This window comes from Leptonychotes weddellii, chromosome 9, assembly GCF_054177405.1.
Source record: "Leptonychotes weddellii isolate Sample4059 chromosome 9, ASM5417740v2, whole genome shotgun sequence".
NCBI classification, from domain to species: Eukaryota; Metazoa; Chordata; class Mammalia; order Carnivora; family Phocidae; genus Leptonychotes; species Leptonychotes weddellii.
This window is the reverse complement of record NC_138377.1, coordinates 88,475-104,239: the sequence shown is the minus strand read 5'-3', so window position 1 is coordinate 104,239 and position 15,765 is coordinate 88,475. Positions and strand designations below refer to the sequence as shown.

General features: G+C 60.7%; 1 protein-coding gene and 1 pseudogene across 2 annotated transcripts in view; one reads left to right on the top strand and one right to left on the bottom strand.

Annotated features, from left to right (window-relative positions):
* Positions 1-7,172, top strand: part of TEDC1 (tubulin epsilon and delta complex 1) — a 10,464-nt gene extending 3,292 nt beyond the window's left edge. The window contains exons 5-8 of one of the 2 annotated variants that reach the window (XM_006749954.3): positions 944-1,042; positions 3,726-3,812; positions 4,218-4,385; positions 5,340-7,172. In XM_006749954.3, coding sequence (XP_006750017.1) covers positions 944-1,042; positions 3,726-3,812; positions 4,218-4,385; positions 5,340-5,663 — 678 coding nt within the window. In that variant the 3' untranslated portion in view covers positions 5,664-7,172. The remainder of the gene's footprint in view (positions 1-943; positions 1,043-3,725; positions 3,813-4,217; positions 4,386-5,339) is intronic. The other variant, XM_081829775.1, reaches the window with a different exon arrangement.
* A 5,839-nt stretch (positions 7,173-13,011) lies between these two features.
* On the bottom strand, positions 13,012-14,115 carry LOC102725921 (cofilin-1 pseudogene; annotated as a pseudogene).
* Between the last annotated feature and the right edge of the window lie 1,650 nt (positions 14,116-15,765).

The window sequence follows — 15,765 nt, the reverse complement described above, 5'->3', positions numbered from 1 at the left end:
CCCTGCACCTCTGCACCCATGCACCCTGCACCCCTGCACTCCTGCACCGCTGCACCTGTGTGCCCTGCACCTCTGCACACCTACACCTCTGCACACCTGCACCCTGAACCCCTGCACCCCTGCTCCCCTGCACCTCTGCACCCTGCACCCCTGCACCTCTGCACCCTGCACCCCTGCACCTCTGCACTCTGCACCCTGACCTCTGCGCTTCTGCCATCTGCACCTCTGCACCCTGCACCCCTGCACCTCTGCACCCTGCTGCACCCCTGCACCTCTGCACCCTGCACCTCTGCACCCTGCACCCCTGCACCTCTGCACCCTGCACCTCTGCACCCTGCACCCCTGCACCCCTACACCCCTGCACTCCTGCACCTCTGCACCCTGCACCCCTGCACCTCTGCACCTGTGCACCATTGCACCCCTGCAGAAGGCCTTTTGCACCCTTAGCCCTTCTTGGAACCTGTGTCTCTCTTGCTCGGCCTGGGCTGTACTTGCTCCTCCTGCTTGGGACACGGCTACTCGTTAACCTCCGTGATGCCTTCAGGTCTTATTTTGCCGGGAAGCCTTCCCTGCCCCCCAGAGCCAAACAGTCACTCTCTGTCCCCGCCATTGGCTCCAGTGGACCACGTAGCCCGTTCAGAGGCTGTTTCTCCCGCCACGTGGACCTGGCAGTCAGTGAGCTTAGGGAGAAGCACGGGTGCCCCCTTCCATCCCACCGTACCCCCGGGAACTGCGTGGGATGGGGAGGTTGTAGGTGGGACTGCCTGCTGGAGGGCCCCAGAAGTACTGACTACTCTCCTGAGCCTGACCCTGGCCTGCCCTGGAACACCCTGGTGAGGTGTGGCCCATTTCCTTGCCTACAAGGCAGGCTCCAAAAACCTCACTCAGCGCTGGGAGAGGTGCCCCTTCCTGCTCATCCTGGGGTTTGCACTGCCTGTTTCAGATCCACTCCTATACCCAAGGCTGCCACAGTGACCGCAGCCTTGGCCACCTGTCTGTTGCTGAGACGGAGCTGTTCAGGGACCCAGAGGGCGGCCGGCAGGTGAGGGCTGGTGTGGGGCCCCCTCCTGTCTGAGGCTGGTGTGTGTTGGTGCGTAGGACTGCAGAGACGTGAGGTGGTGGGGGTTGAGGTGGGGAGGGGCCTGAGAAGGAGGACCCAGCCAACCAGCTTTGAGCTCTGGATGATTGCCCAACTTATCATCTTGCTGGTGTGGGGGACAGGCATGTCCTCAGGGCCTCCCCCAGCTCCCTAGACCATCCAGTGGTGCAGGAATCCAGACCAGCTGCTGTGTGTGCACGTGGCTGGGCATGGTTAGGGCCCCAGGGGCACAGGTATCTAGGCTGGGCTGGCAGCTGGGTGCGGGGGGAGCCTCTGGAACTAAGGAAGACTGCTTGAGGGTTTAAGCTCATGGTGTTGGTGCCTGGAGCCCACGCAGGGGTCATCTGGTGATTGAGGTGGTAAGAGGAGGGCTGGCCTAGCGTGCCCCACACTTTGCTGACTTTCTTTTCAGGAGACCCTAATCTGTCATGATTGTTTCCTTCCCTTGGGTTGGCATGGCCAGGGTGTCCTGGGACAGGCCCAGGGTTGGCTGTCACTTGAGGGCTGGGCTCTGTCCAGCCTGGGGGGTACTTGGCCAGGCAGGAGGGCTGAGGCTCAGGGCTGGTGTGGCCGCTCTTTCCAGGTCCTGCAGATCCCAGCTCTGGGGTCATGTGCTCCCTTTTGTGGGGTTGGGGTAGCCACCTGGGGGTGCCTGCCAGGCCTGCTTTCCTGGCCAATACCTGGCTGGCCCTGCTCAGGCAGGGCTGCACTTGTCCCTGGCGGTGTCAAGGCAGGATCTCGGCGACCCGAGGTGCCTTTGGCTAGGTCCCCTTCTACGGGTAACTCAGCGAGGCCCAGGCTTCCTGCCCCCCCACCCCCCCGGGTTGGAGCAGAGCAGAAACTGCACCAGTTCCAGCCAGGTGTTGCCTGGGTCCCCGGGCTCTGTGGCGTGAGGGCCCGTGTGGCTCCCCCTCCTGTCCGAGGCTGGGCTGTGTTGGTGCCATGGGACTCGACGGCCCGAGGTGGATGGGGGTCACGATTGGCTTCCTTTCAAGGTTTCTGGGGGGGCACTGGCAGAAGCCTAGGCCAGTGTCCCCAAAGGGCCTGCGCTCTTGGGATGGGTCCCAGAAGCTTCCGGAGTGATCTGTGGTTGCTGTGCGTGGCCACGCGTGCTGCAGAGTAGCTGGGCAGTGAGTGTGCTTGCTTCCCGGCTGGGCCTGCAGCCTTCTCACCTCCCCGTGCCTGGCCACAGGGCAGTGGGGTGGACTGGGGGCTGGCTGCCTCAGGAGGCTCCAGCACTGGGCCCGAAAGTGGGGAGGTACAGGGGACTTGTTGCCTCTTCCTGTTGTGTCTCGCCTGAAGCCGGGGAGCTGGGAGCACCTGGGGACTGTTGTCGGAAGTCACGTGAACTGTGTGCATGTATGCGTGTGACCTGCACCCTCCCCATATCCCACTCCCAGGCTGTGCTCCCCTAGGCCCACGGTGGTTCTGTCTGTAGGCGAGCCTCCATCCTGACCCCGGAGCCCCTGTTCCAGCTGCAGCGAGTAGGCTCCCGGCTGCCTGGCTGGCCGTCTGTTTGCTGTGGAGCAGGGGCCCCTTCCTGGCCAGCAGGGACCCCGGGCCATGCGTGCCTGTTGTGTAGGGCATGTATACTGGCCCTCGGGCATGGTGGCTTGGCAGAGCTCTCAGCTGGCCCTTTGTCCTGGCCCCAGGAAGCCCAGCACCTCTCTCCTAGAAGGAGCAGAGCCTGTGGCCTGGCCAGTGTGCAGAGGAGCAGGGGCAGGCCTGTGGCTTCCTGGTAGGGGTGGCAGGGGCGGGGGGGGGTAGATGGGGGCGGCCTGCGCTACACCTCCGCAGTGATCAGGGGCCCTCTGGTGGTGGGACTCCTGCCTCGCCCCTCCCCCCCACCCCCAGCTTCTGGAGGCCAAGGCTGGGCAGGCGCGTCTGGAGGCCGAGGCTGGGCACGTGCGTCTGGCTCGCGTCTGGAGGCCGAGGCTGGGCAGGCGCGTCTGGAGGCCGAGGCTGGGCAGGCGCGTCTGGAGGCCGAGGCTGGGCAGGCGCGTCTGGAGGCCGAGGCTGGGCAGGCGCGTCTGGAGGCCGAGGCTGGGCAGGCGCGTCTGGAGGCCGAGGCTGGGCACGCGCGTCTGGAGGCCGAGGCTGGGCACGCGCGTCTGGAGGCCGAGGCTGGGCACGCGCGTCTGGAGGCCGAGGCTGGGCACGCGCGTCTACCACAGCCGGAACCGGAGCACGTGGCTGTCTGTGGGCCCCCATGTCTGTGTGGGGTCTGCAGGTGTGGGGCTCTGCAGGCCCTTTGGGGTTCTTAGGTCCCACAGGAGGGGCTCCCCATCCTGGGGCTTTCTCCTCTGCCCGCGTCTTGGGTGCAGCCCCCGGTTAGTGAGGGTCCCTGTGGGGCAGAGGTCCTGAGTCGAGGGTGCTCCATGTCAGCTCCTGGCCCTGTGGGAACGCACGTTTGGGGCCGGTGTGGGGGTCGCGGGTGTGGTCGGCCTCGTGGTGCCTGGAGGTGGGGCTGCCCTGTCCTGCCTGTGGGGAGATGGCTCTTCAGGTGGGTGGCTGACGTGACCGGCTGGCGGGCCAGAGGGACTGGTGGGCATGCTGGTTGTGTTGCTGGTCCTGGGGGTCCCAAGTGGGCTTCTGACCTGGCCACGGCTTATGGTTTGCTTTGCAGCTGCTTCAGAGGCTGGAGAGTGAGAACGCGCGCCTGGAGGCCGCCCTGGTGTGGCGGCGGCAGGAGCTGGTCTTCTGGAAGTGGATGGTGTGACCGGCTCTCTCCCTGCTCCCAGCCTTGACCACAGCCTTCCTGGGGGGCGGGGGTGTCTGCCTCCTTCCCAGACAGGACAGGAGATGGGGAGGCCACATGCACACCCAACCGTGCGGCTGGCGTTAGGACCCAGGCCTGCTGGCTCGGAGCCAAGGGCCCTTCCCAGATGTCTGTCTGTCCCCTCACCTGCCCTGAGGGGTCCAGCCTTCCAGAAGTCTGGCCTTTGTGCCGCCCTGGCTCCAGGCCTGCCAGCGTGATGGGTGGCTGTCCGCACGGGGGGTGGGCACTGCCCCCGGGCCTCTGTGCCATCTGTCCCCGCTGGCTGTGCCGCTGGGCCTGGGCCTGTGTTTACGGGGCCTGGGCTCGCTGCCTGCCTCTTACTTGGGTCTCTCTCTGCAGGACACGGTCCTGGGCGCCTGCCCCCTGGAGGCCTCACAGCCCACGTTTCTGCCCAGGATCCCCACGGGGGGTGCTGGCGAGTTGGAGCTGGTGGCCCAGGAGTTGCAGGCCCTGCATGAGGAGCTGCGGGGAGCAGCGGAGCCCCGGCGGGCGGCCTGGGAGGCCAGGGTGAGGGCTTGGGGCGCTGACATAGGGTGCGTTTACGCAGCCCCTTGTGGAACTCACCTTGAGTCCAAGGCTGGGAGGGCGACTGCAGCGGCCCGGGAGGGTGCGTGACGAGGAGTCCCCAGTGTCCCCACGCGAGCCCCACCCACGCTGCCCTGCTCCGGCCACAGTCCCTTCAGTTTTCTGAAGCATCTTGAGGAACTTGCGGGCAGTTTAACCCTAAAGTCTCCAGGACCCTGTGAGGAGTGGGGGTGTTGCCAGCAGCCCCTTCCCCTCTGCTGTGGTGACCGCTGGGGCGTGCATGATGCTTGTAGGCGCTTCTCACGGGCCGTCCGCCACGGCACAGGGCCTTGGGGCAGCGCCCACCGAGGGCCAGGGTCAGGCCACCACCTGGGGGCACAGCCTCTTCTCACTCCCCCGCCCCACCAGGCCAGCTGGGACGGGCCCGCCTGGAGGGTCAGAAGCGGCCTCTGCGGGCAGTGTCCCCTTGGGTCAGCCCCGCTGCATGCTTACCCCGTCCTGGGAGCACTGAGAAGGCGGGAGGCCGATTCAGCAGAGGACAATGGGTGTGCGAGGCTGACACTGACCCTGGCCTGGTGGGTAGTGTTGGGGGGTGGCTCGAGGGTCTGCTCGGCTCTGAACGGGCCCCGGGGACTTGGTGACCTGGGTGAGCGGGTGGGGCCTGCAGCTGCATAGTGCTGCAGGGCCCTTGGGGGGTCAGGCTGCTGGCCCTGTCCCCGGGGCCCCTCCGCTGGCTCAGGGCTCCGGTGTGGGTGATGTGAAGGCTGGAAGGGCGGCGCCGGAGAGTTGGCACTGGGGCCAGTCCCCTTCCCGGGGAGGACTGGGATCTGGGCTGTCAGCCCTTCTCAGGGCGCTGCTGGGGGCTGGTGCTGGGGCCGAGGGGGCGTGAAGCCGGTGTCCTGGGCAGGCTCCAGAGCTGCCTTCTCCCCTGTGCAGGTTGGAGGCTGGGGGCCGGAGCAGACTGCTGTGCAGCGGGCCTCACGGGAGGCCGTGGGACGGGAGCTGGCCGCTCTTCAGCGGGCCTGCGAGCAAGGGGAGGCCCTGGCCCAGCCCCATGGGCCCTGCCGGCTGGTGAAGACAGACGCCAGAGCCTCGGGGGGCCCAGGCCTGCGGGCTGCTGAGCTGATTGGGGCGCTGAGGAGCCGGGAAACCCGCCTGGAGGCTGTGCTGGGCCGGCTGCAGACCCGGTGTCGGCAGGAGCTGACCAGGCTGGCGGGAGCCCGGCCCGGCCTCCTCTGGATCCTGCCGCCTGGTCGCTGAGGGCCCGTGGGTGTGCCCTCCTCGAGGGGGACCTGCCCTGACGCCCTGGCTGGGTTTCGGAGGGGCAGGTTTCAGGGTGGCCCCAGGATGATGCAGACACAATCCCGTGGCGTGCTCCTCCCCCTGAGCCCTGGCTGTCCCCCCTTTGGGCACAGCCCGGGCCTTGGCTGGCCACACTGGGGCAGGCACGACAGGCCCATGTGGTGTCTGTGGGCATTCTGGATCAAGAGAGTATGCAGAAATAAGTTGTGGAGGCCTCCCTGCAGGGGTCAGGCTCTGCCGTGGCCCCCGGCCACCCTTCCAGGTTCCTGCCTGGGGAGGGTCAGGTCTGTGCTCAGGCCCAGGGGAACGGGACCCTGGGTAGTGGTGGCCAAAGCTGGGCTGGGCCAGGGCTGCCCCCATGCTGGGGGGTCAGGCATGGCCTACAGCATGGGGGGGCCTCAGGGTCCTGGGGGAAGGGATAGCCCGGGACGCCCGTACACACTGTGTCCTGGCCCCTTGCACGCCCCACCTTGGGCCTGTGCCTGGTGTGTGTGTGTGTGCTGGGCAGGGATGCTGGCTGAGGCCTGGGGGTGGGGGACGCTGTTCCTTTCCTGGGGGCGGTGCTGGGGGTGAGGGGGAGGCCACTGTGGACAGAGGGGGCTTTGTGCATGAGACTGTTCGGGGAGCTGGGCTCGGCCCTGACAAAGAGCCATCTGTGTCCGGGGGATGTGGCCCCCAGCTTGCCGGAACAGGCCCCCCCCACCCCAGGGGGCCCAGCCTCTCGGCACCCCTCACCCAGCAGGCACAGACAGCCTCATCCTGCCTCCCTTGCCAGGCTCCCCTTAGCCCAGGGCAGTTGAACCCCAGCCTGCTGCTGGGCGGGTGCAGGGGCCTATCGGCTGCCTCCTGCCGGCCAGGTCAGGCCTGAGGACACGTGGCAGGACGTTCTCTCGTTGGCTTTTCCTGGCTGGCCAGGGGTGTGCTGGAGCGACCGCTCACACCCAGGAGCACCGGGCTGGTCTCGGCCACCCCAGCCCCTCCCCCTCCCTTGTGGGGACACCCCAGTGCTCCCTCTGCACTGGTCAGACCAGGCAGACTGGTCAGGAGGGCATCCCTGACCCTCTCCTCACAGGCCTGGCCCCCGGACAGTCTCTGGGCTGGGGTCTCTCCCTCCAAACCACAGCCCCCCTCCCAGCTCCTCCTCAGGGCTCCAGCTGTGGTCCAGGGCCCACGGGGCCTCGACCCTCCACCTGGAGCCCTCCGAATGTGTGAAGTCCCTTCTGGACTCCCTGCAGCCGCCCCTCTCTGCCTGCCATGCCCTCAGCCGTCCCAACCACCGATGGGACCCTCCTCATCTGGGAAACAAGTCCACCCAGAGCCCCCTGCCTTCTGGGGACCGCCATTGAGCCAGGACACCCACTGGCCCTTGGGAACTTGAGGTTTAGCAGCCACATGCAGGCTCAGGATCACGGGACTGGCCCTTGTCAAGCTGATGTGTGGATCCAATACATGCCACTCAAAACCCTACGGTGTCTGCGACTTTGGTGTGGACTCTGGGATACGCGGGGCGGGACAGGCCCCAAGAGGCCCAGGCCGGGGGGAGGCCAGGCACACTCATGGTGGCCCGGGGAGCAGGTGCGCCCTGTGCAGCTCCTATGAAGGCCGCAGTAAGTTAGCACACGCTTAGTGGCAGGCAGGAGGCGCGGGGCAGAACCAGCGAGTCCATCCCCCACGGGCTGCCGTCTGACATTCCCCCGCCTCCCCTACGCTGACGCGACAGGTCCACCGGCCTGAGACAGCCCCTGGAACAGACGCAGGTGCAGGCTGCGGCCTGGCCTGGCCAGCGGGGGACAGTAGGGGTGCATCGGGGGGCAGTGGGGACAGTGGGGTCAGTGATGGGCAGCGGGGGGCAGTGGGGACAGCAGGGTCAGCGGGGGCAGTGAGGGGCAGCGGGGGCAGTGAGGGGCAGCAGGAGTCAGGAGGGGTGCAGCAGGGGGCAGCAGGGTCAGGGGGGACAGTGGGGTTAGTGAGGGGCGGTGGGGGCAGTGGGGGTCAGGAGGGGTTCAGTGAGAGGCAGTGGGGTTGGGGGGACAGTGGGGTCAGCGAGGGGCAGTGGGCTGCTCTGGGCAGGCAGGCTTCTGTGAGGTCAGCACAGTGGGAGCCCCCGGCTCCCCAGGGAGACATGAAGGACAGCGCGGCCGCGGGAGGCAAGGACACCACGCTCCATTAGCCGCAGGGACACCGGAGACCTGCTTCTCAGAAGACCCCGCAGAGACAAGGACAGACGAGCCAGAGTGACCTGTGAAGACTTGTGCAGAGACAGAGGCAGGCACCCCAGAGAAGACGGATCGGGATCATGTGACCCGGACCCGCTGGGTGGGCGCAGGGCCGGCGCAGGCGGGGGGTGGGGGGCTTGAGCCAGCGCTGGGAAATGCTCCGTGACCTGCAGACTGCTGCCCGCACAGCAGCTGGCCTGGTAGGAGTGGACCGCGGGCGGCACGGTGACCAGGCCTCCCGGAACGTGGGAGGCAGGACAGACAGGTCGCAGACGGTGACCCACAAGGAGACCCTTAGAGCGGGAGCCACACAGGCCAGGGAGGGGTCTCGGTGGCACGGCCCGTGGGCTTCGTGGGCCTGCGTCCGCCGTACCCATGCTGGCCTCTGCGGGTGTTTTATTGAGTACGGTGCCGGCAGGACCCACGGGCGAGCCCCGCACACAGGTGCGTCCACTTCACTGGCCGCACCCACGGCCACCTTTCCCGTGCCAGCTCCAGGGTGCTTCTGGCCCTGACCTCACCACCCACTGGCTCGCTTCCTGTCCCTTCAGTTCAGGGCCTCCTCACACCGTTGGTCGACCTTGGCTGGACCTGGGCAGTCAGGACGCCTCCAGGTGGACACCTGTAGGTGTTCCCGAGGGACACAGCTGGTGGCCTGGTGCACAGCCATCCCCTCACCCTCTGCCGGTCCTGCCCTGCGGCTGTGGCCCCCAGCCCTGCATGGGTCCCCACGCTCCTGTGTCCTCCACAGGGTCTTGGCTGCTGAGCGCAGCCGGCCACTGTCCTCCCCTCTCTGCCCCTTCTTGGCTGAGCTGGCCGTTCCCCACTCATCCATCAACCAGGATTCACCCAGTGCCCTGGGGTGCGGAGACTAAACCCCATAAACAGGGCAGCCATGGCCGTGTCATTGGGGTTAGGGTGGTGGTCAGAGGCCTAGAGGACGGGCACCGAGTGACCCCAGGGGGTGGTCAGAGGAAACAGGGTCTGTATTTGTGGGGCTGCACAGCGCTCCGAGAGGGGTCAGGGAGGGGTGAGACGTGCTGGGGGTCACCGAGGAGGTGGTGGGGGGGCAGGCGGGGCTGGGTGGGTTCTGGTAGATTTGGGGTCCCGGGTCTGTGGCTGTCTTGGTTGTGTGGCATGTGAGCTGATGGCTCTCTTTGTTTTTCCGTCCGGTTTACTCAGATTATTATTTATAACACCCAAGATTTGTTCCCTCCCCTTTTGGGGACAGTTTTTAATTTTTGGTGGTAAAAAGCTAACGTTAAATTTACTGTCTAAACCATTTTTAAGTGTATGGGTCTAGTGTTATCTCCGGAACCTTCTCATCTTCCCCAACTGCTGCTCTGGCCCCATCCACACGCAGCCCCCCCCCAGCCCCTGGCGCCCCCGCCCCACTTTGTCCGTGTGGACGGACTCCTCTAGGGACGTCCGATGAGTGGGTCACACGGTGTGTGTCGTCCTGTGAGTGGCTGAGGTCACTCCGTGCTCGGCGCCCCCGTGGGTCAGCCTTGCGGTGGCAGGGCTCCCCCCTAAACTAAGAGTGAGGAAGATTCCACTTACGGACAGACCACACCGCCCTGTCCCTCTCCCAGCTGTCGGCTGTTGTGGATAATGCGGTGGTGAACGTGGCAAACACCTCTGATTTAGTTTTCCGGCCGTCTGCATCGTCGAGGGCCAGAAGCAGTTGTGACTGCGATGCCAGGATGTGAGCGGGAGCAGGGGCCGGACGGGCCTGGGGCTTGTCTCCCTGGGGGGAGCTTGGCAGCGGCAGGCGTTCTCCCCCGAGGTCACATCCTGGGGTCTGGCGTTGCCCTCCCCCGGGGCTCTTCCCAGTACCCGCTGCTCGGAAGAAATATCTAACAGGTCTGCTCATCGGGACCCAACAGCGTAATAGGGGTCCTGAGCGGAAATCAGGAGTCAGATGCTCCAGCGACTGAGCCAGCCGGGCGCCCCTAGTGTTCCTTTTACCAGTACACAACTTCATTCTTTGTCCTGACAACGTAGCAGGAGTTCCGAAAAAAAAACAAAACAAAAACCCAACTACCCCGTACACTGAAAACGTGAGTTCTTACATCTCTAGAATGACTTCCCTAGGCTATCGGAACCTGTGAGGCTCTGCGTGCCTTCTCAAACCTCACAGAAGGGCCAGGAGCCCAGGAGCAGAGCAGCGGGACCCTGCACCTGGCTGGGGACGCCTGGTTGTGCCCCCTTCCAGCCCCAACTCCGACCAGCCACGACATTCCTGTCCCCGAGAGCCTCCCTCAGCACGGTCTGGCTTCCGCCGGTGTGCAGGGGAATGGGCATTAAGCCGTCTCCGAATTCACCTGGCAACTGTGCACTCACCGGGAGCATCTCCGCCAGCACCTGCTTCGCTTCTCGGGTGCCCTCCGACGTGACTGCGCGGACCCTTCGGTCACTTGTGTTTGGGACTGCGCATCCCTCGCTGGTTTCGCTCATCGTAAGCATCTTCTCCATTCTGTCATCTGGTTAAACACTTGCTGGTGCTTCCGCTTTGCTGAACAGAGAGCTTAAATTCTGTTTTCGCCAGATCGATCATCTTGTTGCTTCTCGGTTCTTTCGGCGAGCGTTTGGAGACAGGCCGCCTCTCCTACACCACGTTCTCCTCCGTTTGTTTCCTTCCCTTGGGTTTTTCCTTCACGCTCACGTCTCCTGTCCTCCGGAGTCCGCCGTGTGGGTGGTGTCCTGGTTTCCCACAGGGTGAGCCAGTTCTGAACACCATCTCCGCATGGACGCGCCCTTTCCTCATTGATCTGCCCTGGCCTGTCCTCCAAATTCAGCTCCCGTCTGTCCCGCGGCTCTGTTTCTGCGTCAGGACGCAGCCTGCCGAGCACAGGCGGGAGGGGCTCTGGGCGAAGAGACGCAAAGTGCCCGTTACTGCTGGTGTAGGGAGACTCCGTGCCGGCGGTGGTTTCATTTTGGCCAGGGGCTAACGCTCCACCCGCCGGCAGCAGGACGGCAGGCATCCCTCTCCCCCTCTGCCAGGGCCACGCACCCAAGGTTTCTTCTCCATTAGCTGCTGCACTCGCCGTGTGCTTTCCGTGAAGTTTTGTGACTTTTAGAAAGTGTTCTTCCACTCTTGTTTTCCCAAGAGCTTTTTTATTTTATTTTTTTATTTTTTTAAGATTTTATTTATTTATTTGAGAGAGAGAATGAGAGAGAGCATGAGAGGGAAGAGGGTCAGAGGGAGAAGCAGACTCCCTGCCGAGCAGAGAGCCTGATGCGGGACTCGATCCCGGGACTCCAGGATCATGACCTGAGCCGAAGGCAGTCGCTTAACCAACTGAGCCACCCAGGCGCCCCCCCAAGAGCTTTTTTAGATCATAGGTTTCAAATGCTTTGTCTTCAGTAATCAAGACAATCATGATTTTCTCCTTCACCCTTTTGTAACGAAATACGTTGCATCAACTACACCAACACTCCTTCCCACGTTGAGCCATCCTTGCATTCCTGTAAAAAGCCCTATTTTAAATTTTTTTTTTTAAGATTTACTTACTCTAGGGAGAGAGTGTGTACGTGGGGGGCAGAAAGAGAGAGAGACTTAAGCAGACCCTGAGCTACACGGAGCCCGGCGTGGGGCTTGATCCCACAACCCTGAATCATGACCTGAGCGGAAATCAGGAGTCAGATGCTCCAGCGACTGAGCCAGCCGGGCGCCCCTAGTGTTCCTTTTACCAGTACACAACTTCATTCTTTGTCCTTTATGCTATTTTTCTGCTTTAAGGTGTACTTAGTTGTATACTGAGATGGTATTAGAGCTCTTGTTTGGTTCATATTTGCCTGGTAAAGGCTTGTCTGCCCTTTATGTTTCAACCTTACTGTGTCTTAAAAAACCTCATGACTTTTTTTTATACAGCATATTGTTCACTTATTTTATTCCAATGTAAGAGTCTGTCTTAAATGATTAATTGTACACTTATTTTTTAAAGGATTTTATTTGGGGCGCCTGGGTGGCTCAGTCATTAAGTGTCTGCCTTCAGCTCGGGTCATGATCCCGGGGTCCTGGGACCGAGCCCCGCATTGGGCCCCCTGCTCGGCGGGAAGCCTGCTTCTCCCTCTCCCACTCCCCCTGCTTATGTTACTGTTCTCGCTATCTCTGTCAAACAAATAAATAAAATCTTTAAAAAAAATAAAAAAATATTTTATTTATTTTTTAGAGAGAGAAAGAGAGCACAAGCAGGGGGAGGGGCAGGCAGAGGGAAAGGAAGAGGGAGGCTCTCCACTCAGTGCAGAGCCCAATGTGGGGCTCGATCCCAGGACCCCGGGATCACAACCTGAGCCAAAGGCAGATGCTTAACCCACTGAGTCACCCAGGCATCCCTGCATTTCATTTTTATCTTCCATTGCTTTTCTTTGTCTCCTTCTTTTTCTTGTTTTCTGCTTTCCATTGGGTAGATCTAGTTTTCTTCTGTTGGCTTGAACATCATATATTTTGTTTTGTTTTCATGGCAGTTGCCCTAACTTAAAAGTTGTTCTCATGTTTATTTACAGATGACTTTTTTTTTTAATTTTATTTTCAAGTAATCTCTGTGCCCAACGTGGGGCTCGAACTCACAATCCTGAAACTAAGAGCGGCTCACTCCACCGACCCAGCCAGCCACGTGCCCCTGATTGATAACTTTTTTACACATATCTGCATTTCTTCCTTTTCCAACAAAATAAATACTTCAGCATGTTCTCATGTCCTTTGTTATCCCAAATTCTTATTTGTGTTGTATGAGATTTTAGTCCTCAACTAGTATGAATATATTTTCTTTAAGATAACCATAAACTTTACTAAAATTGTGATTATCCTTACTTTTCATATCTCTTAGATTTGTTTCTGCTTTGAATCCACACATATTTTCAAGTAATCCAGTTGTGACAAACTTTCCGGGCCCCTTTGTGCCTGAAAATACCTTCGTCACACCCCCCATGTGAATGAAAACTTGTTTGGATATAAAATTCCAGGTTCATAGTTATTTTCCTTTGTTATTATTGTTATTTTAAAAAATATTTTAAAGCAATCATTACACCCTACACAGGGCTCGGACTCATGACTCTGAGATCAAGAGTCATGTGCTCTCCCACCTGAGCACTTAATACTTAAACAGATTTTTTTTTTTTTAATTGAAGGTCCCTTACTGGTCCTGCTTCCATGGGTGGCCAAGACCAGGGGAAAAGGGCAGGGGAACCAGGCGGTGCAAGGAGGGGTCATCTCCACAACATTCATTTATACACAGAACTAAACAGACAAGCGCAGAGTCACTGTTGCGGTTAGAAGTTGACGGCATGGGAAAAGGGAGGAACAGGTGGGGGACTGGGTGTCGTTAAAAAGATACAGGCCCCCCCAAACTGGGGTGCCTGGGGGGAACTTGGTCTGCTTCAACCCAAGAGGAATCAGAAGATCAAAAGCAGTTTGGGAAGGCCAGGGCCATGAGGGATGGAGGGAGGAGGAAGGTCCCGGGGTGAGGGGGCACTGTTTGGCAACTGGGGTGAAGGGACTGCCCTCCCCCTGCTGGGATCCCCCCAGCCCCTCCGGACTGGCAGGAAGGGGGCAGCCTGCAACCCCCATGGGCAGGTCTGGGGCTGCCAGATGCTCCAGGCAGGGGGCTGGAGGGGGCTCACAAAGGCTTGCCCTCCAGGGAGAGGACAGCACTGCCCCCCAGTTTCTCTGCCAGGGTGCAGCCATCCTTGACCTCCTCGTAGCAGTTTGCTTGTAATTCATGCTTGGTCCCCGTCAGCTTTTTCTTGATGGCATCCTTGGAGCTGGCATAAATCATTTTGCTCTTAAGGGCTGCGGATTCAAGTGCCCAGAAGATAAACACCAGGTCCTCCTCCTTGCTCTCCTCGGTCTCATAGGTCGGGTCATAGAGGAACAGCGGCAGGCCTTGTCTGGCAGCATCTTGACGAAGGTGGCGTGGGGTCGTCTACAGTCTGGCCCACAGCCCCTACCAGGATCTCCTTGCCCTCCTCCAGGATGATGTTCTTCTTGTCCTCACTCAGGCAGAAGAGTACCTCCTCTGGTGTTGAGGACTTGAGCATCTTCACGTCACTGAACACTTGGATGACACCGTCAGAGACTGCCACGCCGGAAGCCATGTTTCCAGAAGCGAAAGGGAGAAAGCAAGGAGAGTCAGAAGAGATGAGAGCCGCCGCAGCTGCTGCCGGGATCCGACTGAGCCATACTTAAAAATGTTTTATCCAGGGGCGCCTGGATGGCTCAGTCGGCGAAGCGTCTGCCTTCGGCTCAGGTCGTGATCCCGGGGTCCTGGGATGGAGTCCAGCGTCGGGCTCCCGGCTCAGCGGGAAGCCTGCTCCTCCCTCTGCCCCTCCCCCCTGCTCATTCTCTCTCTCTCATGAATAAATACAATCTTTTAAAAAATGTTTTATCCATTATCTTCTTTCATTTTCTGTTACTTTTTTCCTTGGAGCATTTTATTGTGAACGACAGCACATATGTGTACAGAAAGCTGCAAGTCCTTGGTGCTGAGCTCAGCGAATGACCCCGAATGCACGCCGTGGAGCCCCCACGCGGGACAGGAACTGGAGCACGGTCCGCGGAGCTCCAGCGCTCTTCCGCATGGCTGGCACCTCAGCACGCACCTGTCAACACCGTGGCTTAGTTCCGTCTTGTTCCTGAGCTTTAGGGAGGCCTCCGTCATGTTCCCTTGGGTCTGGCTTCTTTCTGTGTGAGCTTCATGCATGTTGTTGCACGGCGTCATCTTTACTGCGCACGGGATGCAGGTGCAGACACCCGCAGCTCATCGGCCTCTTCTGTGCTGGGGGGACACGTGGTCGTTTGCAGTTTTAGCGGTTTCAAGGAATGCGTCTACGGCCGTCGGTGGCTCGCGTGCACACACCGTGCAAGCCCCCGGCCGCGGCGTGTGCCTGTGCTCGGCTGCGGGAGGCGAGGCCCATTTTCCTAGGCAGGTGCACCAGCTCACCCCCGGTCGGCACGCGGAGCTGCAGCAGCTTCACACCTCCGACCTCACTCGGCTGCGCAGCTGCACCCAGGGGTGGGCGGTGGGGTCTCACCGCAGCCCCACCGATGGCGAGAGATGTTGGCCATCTTGTGACTGACCCTTTGGGAAGTGCCCCTTCGCATTTCCCCCCATTTTCCCTGTTGGGCTGTCTTTCCTCTTACCGACAGGTGTAGGCTCTTCGTGCGTTCTGGACGCGAGTCCTCGTCGCTCCTCTTGCTGCAGAAAGCACCTCCTGTCTGTGATTTGCCTTCTACCGTCTGGTGGGCGCCTCCGTGCCTGGCCGCATCTGCCGTCCTCTCCCCACGCTCCGTGGATGCCACGCGGTGGTCATGACCCCAGCCTTACCACAGGTCTCCACCCGTTTAGGTAAGCTTGTCATCCTGTTCTACTTCTGCCGTGGAGCCCAACACAGGGCTCAATCTCAGGACCCTGAGATCGAGAGTCGGCCGCTTCACCGACCTAGCCCCCCCAGGCGCCCCTTCATGAAGGTTTTGGCTCTTCTTGGCCCTTCGCATTTCCGTACACATTTTAGAATCTGTCACATACTGGGAAAAACTGTTGGCTTTTTGCTTGCAATTACATGGACTGCATAGATCCGTTTGGGGAGACGTGATAACTTTATAATATTGATTCTTCCAATTTATGAACACATCTCCATCTGTTCAGGTGTAACTCATTAACGTTCTCTGGTTTTCTGGATAGAAGTATTATACTTCCTTTGTCGGATTTATTCCTCGGTATTACGAACAGTATGGATAGATACACGTGTGTGTGGGTTACATACACACGCATACATATGAGTTTTCTAACTAACTCTGCTGAAAGCCACAGAAACACAGCTGACTTCTGCGTACTGACCTG